This window comes from Musca autumnalis, unplaced genomic scaffold (genome assembly GCF_047663935.1).
Source record: "Musca autumnalis isolate F117 unplaced genomic scaffold, ASM4766393v1 scaffold_3, whole genome shotgun sequence".
Classification (NCBI taxonomy): Eukaryota; Metazoa; Arthropoda; class Insecta; order Diptera; family Muscidae; genus Musca; species Musca autumnalis.
Window position 1 is genome coordinate 38,785,650 of NW_027411866.1, and position 8,213 is coordinate 38,793,862.

General features: G+C 33.5%; 1 protein-coding gene across 1 annotated transcript; it reads right to left on the minus strand.

Moving 5' to 3' along the window:
* Window positions 1-582: 582 nt before the first annotated feature.
* LOC141396541 (uncharacterized) lies at window positions 583-7,842 on the minus strand. Its single transcript, XM_073972095.1, has 2 exons — window positions 6,245-7,842; window positions 583-1,305 (listed from the first exon to the last, which is right to left on the minus strand). The coding sequence occupies exon 1, from the start codon at window positions 7,519-7,521 to the stop codon at window positions 6,625-6,627; it is 897 nt and encodes a 298-aa protein (XP_073828196.1). The 5' UTR covers window positions 7,522-7,842; the 3' UTR covers window positions 583-1,305; window positions 6,245-6,624.
* Window positions 7,843-8,213: the final 371 nt, after the last annotated feature.

An 8,213-nucleotide genomic window follows, 5' to 3' on the forward strand; every position in this document is an offset into this window, starting at 1 on the left:
CATTTAAATTGTTAATAATTTTGTTGTTGTTGTAGCAGCTTCTACAAGTACTCGTAAATCAGGAGGGTTTGGCGTTTTTTGTTTGCGATGACGACTTCTATTTTGTTTTTGAAAATAGTCAGGCCCGGTCTCACAATTAGGAGGGTTGGCGTTTTTTGTTTGGGATGACGACTTCTATTTTGTTTTTCAAAAAATTGACACTTGGGTATAAAAAGTTTCTTGTTGAAAAACAAGAAATAAGGGAACTGATGAAGATCTGTGGCGAGATCTGAAACTATAGTATTCCCTGCCTTACCCCTTGGTAAACATCGCCAATTTTTTCCCACTAATAAATTAAAGTTGTTTTAATAAAATATTAAAACAACGACTATGGGATTAAGCCTGACTATTTTGAAAAAAAAAGTACTCGTAAATCTTTATTTTATTGATTCGGCTCTACCTCCAGCTCCAAGTTCATGTTCGTGTTCGTCTTTAATAATTTTGTTATCAATTTGCTTATGTTTCCTATGTAGAACAAACGTTTTACAAACAATGTTCTATTTTTGGATTACCTTCTGTTGTAAATGAAACGCTCAAATCTAATTATAGTGCTAAATAAATATTTGTTTTCTTTTTTGTAAATTTTATTATTGAAATCAATTTAATGGCTTCGCTTGTCATTTTTAGACTAATTTCTAATTAATAATATTGATTCAATGAAATGTTTTTTTTTTCAACTATACAGAAAATCTAAAATACAAACATTATATAATCTTAATTAAATCTTATTGTTCTTTATAAACTTTGAACTACATAAATATTTAATACACACATTATTCCTCTATATATGTAAAACATTTATGCGCTATATTCTAATTCTAAATAAAAACAATTTTTAAATATTGTGAAAACTAAATGGAGAAAGTTTGTTGTTGCTATTTATTATTTGTTAAATTTAAATTCGTTGTTTTATTTTTGGTTTACTTTTATTTCATTATCAAGATCAATGTCCACTTTTTCTTCTATTCCAATGGACGAATGATGATTGTATTTGTTTTTAGAAAACTATATTTTTTAAATACGTGATTTGTTTTTTTATTCTTATCACTAAAAAACTAATTAAGTTGTAAAATAAGTGTGTAATGAGTTAATGGCTTAACGATTTCATCTCTATTGGAGGCATTTAAATATTGCTTAATAATATTTCTTAATTATGAATACAAAGTAGATATGTTTGTCGGCATCATTTGAATCCAATTTCTTTGAGAACATTCTTCTAGGATATAATCCATATAATTTGTTGGGGAAGTGGGGTCCTTAGATAAACTGAAAAGATAGACAAATATAGTTTTAAATGTTAAGTATTTTGGTGGGAATTTCAAGTAAGAAAACAAAAATAAAAATAAATACCATTTACAAATAAATACTCTTAACATTTTATACTTAGGTGTTTCAACAAGTAACAGCCTTAGTTTCTAAGTCCTTGTCGTGGTAAGGAGGCTATGCCACGGTCGACCTCAGTCCCTCCACAAATCAATATTTCATGGATATACCAACTTTTACTAAAAAACCCACATAACCCCCGTTCTTGATTTACACAAGTGCATCAACCTCACTCTATCTATGGTTGACATTTTTTGTTTTATATGACAAGCCAACGTACAGTGGCAAAGATAAGTATACGTAGCGCTTGCAAAAATGAAATTTAGGCTAAGTCGTTGGTTTTTTTTTTACCAACAACAACATTGGAGTTACAATAAGTAGCATGGGATAAAAATGTGGTTCTCTACACAGAACCCATTATATATTAGGCAGTAGGCCCGTTATCTAGCAAACACTTTATTGCAATTTACATCAGAGGAAAGGTCAGTAGTTTTTATCCATATGTAGGCTACTTTGCGAAATATATGGTAACATGGGGCGCCTTCGCCACTGGGGCGGGTACGCCATCGCCGATTTTCTCGTAAAATACAAGTGCTAGAAAAAATCCGTAAATGGCAAAATTGTGAGTTTAATGAAGATCTATCATCTCCTAAAATTTGGCAGTTGTGTCATAAGTATGATAGCGGACGCACGGGGTTTTGTGTTTTGAGGGTATTGCGAAAAATAATTATGGTAGATGTTTGTTGTGATATCTTCTTTACCTTTTGTGATATCAAAAACATATTTTATACCGTTAGAAGACAACTACTGACGAATAGAAATCCCAATAATTTGCATGAAAAAAACAATAACAAATGTCAATATATTCATATTATGAGATATGTTGGGGGTGGGGCGCCTACGCCATGATAGGGGTGTGGTGGGTTAATGTCAGAAATTTGTCATGTTTAACTTCAATTCTTTATGCCATAGATATACCACACTATAATGTGAAGTTAAAATCAAATAGTATCATAAACGTATCTTGTTTTAGTTATATTATGATTTTTGTACCTAAATTCAAGGAACCTACTTCAATTAACCGCTAGAATCGGTTACTATTTGTGAATTTTAGAATCATTTTTGATTATTCAATAGAAAACATATTCCTTTTTCGCATAATGTTGATATTTAACGAAAAAGTATTGTAAATTACAGTTTTAGAGTCCTTTGGGAAATGTTCAATATCGATGGCGAAGCTGCCCCATGGGTGGGGAGGGTTCGCCACTTTTTAGACATTTTGTAAATTCTCAAAAATAATATTTTAAAAACAAAATTATAGCCACTTACATATCAAAACGTATAGTCAAGATACGCTAATATTTGTACCAAAAATAATATTTGATAAAACTTTAACGGTGTCGGTATGAGAACATTTTGAACAAAAACGTGGCGAAGGCGCCCCATGTTACCATATATGGCGACAACAGGACTAACCCTTAAAAGATTTATTGATTTAACTATAAATATAAAGAATTAAGTAATTGGTATTCATTCAAAAGATAATCTATATATATAAAATTGAAATTTGTTTGTCTGTCTGTTTGTTTGTTTGTGCCTTATAGACTCGAAAACCGCTGAACAGATCTTACTGAAATGCTAAGGGTACATTGCTACATGGCTTGGAATGAAAATAGGCTATATCATTTTTTGAAATTTCGCGTTGATCTGGAGATATAGCATCAAAATCGGAGGTACCTCCAAAAAATTTAGATTTTGTATGCAAATATCTTTAGAACTGTTACAAATACAATCCACAAATTTCGTATGTATGACGGAATTTTATGTAGAAATAAATTTACCAAATTATATTCAAATCGGTTCAGATTTGGATATAGCTCCCACATACATATATTTTCATCCGATATCTTTATTTTGTGCACCAAACATGCTATTAATGTCCAATTTCGCTGAAATTTTGAATTTCTGACGGAATTTGTTCTAGAAATAAATGTGCCAAATTATATCGAGATTGGTTCAGATTTGGATATAGCTCCCATATACATATATTTTCGGCCGATTTCCTTATTTTATGCACCAAACACGCTGTATATGTACAATTTCGCTGAAATTTAAAATGTGTGAAGGATATTGGCCTAGAAAAAGATGTGCCAATTTATATTGAAATCGGTTCAGATTTGGATATAGCTCCTATATATATTTTCTGCCGATTTCATGTATTTGATGCAGCAAACACACTATATATGTCCAAATTAACTGAAATTTGGAATGTGTTACAGAACTTGGTCTAGAAATAAATGTGCCAAATTATATCGAAATCGGTTCAGATTTGGATATAGCTCCCATATATATTTTCGGCCGATTTCCCGTATTTGATGCACAAAACACGCTATATATGTCCAAATTCGCTGAAATTTGGAATGTGTAACAGAATTTGGTCTAGAAATAAATGTGCCAAATTATATAGAAATCGGTTCAGATTTGAATATAGCTCCCATATATATTTTCGGCCGATTTCCTGTTTTTGATGCACCAAACACGCAATATGTGTCCAATTTCGCTGAATTTTGGAATGTGTGACGGAATTTTGACTACACATAAATGTGCCAAATTATATCGAAATCTGTTCAGATTTGAATATAGCTCCCATATATATTTTCGGCCGATTTCCTGTATTTTATGCACGAAACACACTATATATGTCCAATTCCGCTGAAATTTGGAATGTGTAACGGAATTTGGTCCAGACATAAATGTGCCACATTATATCGAAATCGGTTCAGATTTGGATATAGCTCCCATATATATTTTAGGCCGATTTCCCATATTTTATGCACCAAACACGCTATGTATGTCCAATTTCAAAGAAATTTGGAATGTGTGACGGAATTTGTTCTAGAAATAAATGTGCCAAATTATATCGAAATCTGTTCAGATTTGAATATAGCTCCCATATATATTTTCGGCCGATTTCCTGTATTTGATGCACCAGACACGCTTTTGATATGTGTGACGGAATTTGGTCTAGACATAAATGTGCCAAATTATATCGAAATCGGTTTAGATTTGAATATAGATCCCATATATATTTTCGGACGATTTCCTGTATTTTATGCACCAAACACGCTATATATGACTAATTTCGCTGAAATTTGTGATGTGTTAAGGAATTTGTTCTAGAAATAAATGTGGCAAATTATATCGAAATTGGTTAAGATTTGAATATAGCTCTCATATATATATTCGGACGATTTCCTATATTTTATTCACCAAACACGCTATGTATGTATGCTCGATTTCAATGAAATTTGGAATGTGAGACGGGATTTGGTCTAAAAGGAAATGTGTCAAATTATATCGAGATCGGTTCATATCGGAATATGGCTCTCATATATATTTTCGGTCGATTTTATATTTTTAATACGTATGCCCAATTTCAATGAAATTTTGAAGAAACTCAGAAGTCAGTAGACGTCAACATTATATACAGAAGTACATATAGTTGGGAACGAAAAGGCCAAGTCTACAGCTACTAATATCATATATTTGAGAGACTTCTTAAGAATATTTTTATTATGATATATCTAAATCATTATTTGAGTAAAAATTATAGATAAAAGTGGGAGTTATCCTAAGAGTAATTTAAAATATCACAATAAAGAGAAATTAATAGTGTAAAGGCTTTATGAGGAGTGTTACCCACTGAAACAAACAAAAATACCATAGTAGCTCCATTACAGCCATGAATGGTCTCTCCTATATTTATACGTTAAAATATAAAAAAGGTTAATATAATTATAGCATTCCACTATATCTTATCTTAGTCGGGGTAGCGAAGCTCACCGGGTTTAGCTAGTAGGGTATAAAAATTCAAAAAATAGAACCTATCCGAAATTTTGTGTGGGAGGTACCGGATGGAGTAGACAAATATAGTCCATATTTGAACCTGATCTATATCTGGTAGATACATTAGGATGTGTAAAGTATGGTCCAATTCGGCCGCTCCCTTCAAGAGTTACCGTACGAACAATTTTCCGAACATTTTTAACTTTTCCGGGGGAGGTGCCTGAAGGAGTGGACCGATATGGCTTATCTTCAAACTTAAACTATGTTTGGACAAAATATTACTAAGGCCAAATGTTGGACCGAATCGGCAGATCCGTTCTAGAGTTATCTTGCGCTCCAACCATCTCACACGGTGTCATAGGGGTTGAAAGCCCTTGGTGAGTATATTAAGAATCCCTAAGGACAGATCCGCCGTGAGTCGAACTTCCGAGTTATGGCGTGATTAAATTTCTGCTGAAGACCCTGTAAGGCATCTGAAATTAGCGTTATATCTGTGTTAACTGTTGTTCTAGCTTATTTATGAGATGACATTTCTTCAGTCAAATCGAATGAGGATTATTTTCGTAGAGCATTTCGACCTTCTTACTCGCTTCCTTCAATGTCCTTTTCGTCTTTTATTTTAGGAACCGCTATAACAGTACCACAAGATGTCGTTTTTCAGCTTCGAAATGTTCTGCAAAAATGTCGCTCAGAAAATTTTAGGTACGACAACTAATCGATTTTGTCGCATTTTCATGGTCATTTTTGACATTTACCCTGTTTTGGCTCAGAAAAAACACTATGTTCGATATCGATTTTTTATAACTACCCTAATGTGCACATTTTCTATAAGCCTGAGTTTATAAAAATCGCTTCGGGCATGTTTCTCATAATTCCGATATACCCCAAATTTTGAATCATTTCTTGTCTAAGTTTGTGCTGATTTTGGTTTGATATCATTTTTCGTCTGGTCTAAATTGGAGCCCAACATAAAATTAAATAAAATAAATTACTTCTATATTACTAATATTTATATTTTCTTTCCTTATAAACTTACCTTAAATAACTATTTGTTGTATTGGTTATATATAGGGGGTATATAGCCTTCATAACAGGCATGCAGCAGTCTTCAATGTTAATTAACATTATACAATAAAAAACTAATGTTATTCTACATTGTTATCTCAAACATAGTACATAACAGGTTAAGTAGATTTTGTATATTGTCCTAATGTCTCACACAAAAATTATCGCAAAAAACGTTCTAGAGCATCTTCATATGTTCAGCATCATCACCATTATCATCATCATTGGCATGGTCATTAATGTATTTTTGAGATTAAGTACACACACGAACGAACACATTTACACTTCTTATCTTTTGTAGAACAGCAGCAAGCACACACTTGTGTCAAGTTCACAACAGCAAAAAAGTGCTTAAAATTTCTTATTATTCCTTAAATGAGCTTTTTGTTTTATCTCCTCCCGTACACAGGTACCATTCTTTGCCCGTTCTAGACAAACTTGTTCCTTGGCGAGTACAAAACACTGAGTCTGTACCATATTGAAGAAGAGCTGACCTATAGTTTTGGCATCCTCATCATTTGCCATTTTCAGGCAGGTACGAAAACGACGGTCGCAACTACAATGCGAAAGAGTATAGGGTCTGTAGTTGAACAGGCCATACCTCTGTGACATTGCACCTATGAATACTTTACAATGATCATGTTTCCGACAGCATTTATCGGCATTAGTAGCGCCGCCGAGAGTATTGTATGTTCCATTAGCCAAATTTCCGCGACCGCACCAACGTGTATTGGGAGCAATTAGCCAGTCGGATAATTCGCGTCTCTGGCGTGAGTGTTGCTCTTGGTAGAGAGAATTCTCAAATGTGTTTTCATTTTCTTCGTTGTTATGCATGCTGGTGGGGCCAACCCCGCCACTGGTGGTTACGACGTCATCATTTTTATCGTATGATGTATGATGTCGTCGTCGTTGACTGGTTTTGGTTTTTGCATTCAATGCATTTTGTATTTGGCTATGAGTATTATGAGTATTGGCTTGAGTATGAGTATTGATGGCGGTGGTGGTTGCAGTTCCATTAAAATTTGTCTGATATTTAACACTACTTTGTTGCCTTAATAAGGGATTTTCTTCATTTTCGTCTACCATGGAGGAGGATTTGTGATACTGTTGTTGTTGTTCTTTCATTACTAGGGTATCCACAAATTCATTTCTGCTAGTATATTCTGGAATAACAACATGCATTGCCCAAATTGTTTGTGTGCAAAAAATTAGCAATATTAATGAAATTCTCAATGTTACAGCAGCCATGGTCGTTCTTCTTTTCACACACACACACGCACACACTCTACTCGTTTGACCGTTATTATTTGAATTAATGTTAGTTGAGTTTTCTATGAAATGTGGGATAAATATCAAATCTTATTATTTTTCTGTTCGGTTTCACCCTCTCTCGAAGGGGTTTCTATGTTAATTGTCAACCTTCCACTTGAGAAAGCACATTCACACACGAAATACACTTAAGTTTTTCTTTCCGTTTCCTTCGTTACGCGTTAAACGATGTCCGTTGTTGTCGCCTAGTTGCCTGGTTGCTGTTGTTCTCACGTTCAGGTTTATTGTGTGACTGCCTTCGTTTATTATTTGATTGTTCATTTATATATTGGCCACTTTACGTTTGTTTTGCTAATTTTTTTGTTTTTGTTTTGGTCTTGTTGGTGTTGGTTGAGATTATTTTTCATTGAATTTCTGCTCCCACTCTGTGTGGTTTGGTGGTTCTCTCCCATTATAATTGTATTCGGAAAAATGCCGGTCAGTATGTGAGAGAGTTGTGGAGAGTAATTCTCGAGGTAAAGGTGACCAGGAAAACGAAATTGTGGTATTTACATTTTTCCATGGTGGTCATTTAATTAAACCGTGTATTGGCATAGAGATTTCTTTATATTCAACAAAATTATTCACAAGAAAACTTACCAAAATGAACATTAAAGGCCGACAAGTAGCAC

What these genes read in the sequence shown, in the direction of transcription:
- LOC141396541 (XM_073972095.1), bottom strand. Translation starts at nt 7,521, where the DNA reads ATGGCTGCTGTAACATTGAGAATTTCATTAATATTGCTAATTTTTTGC.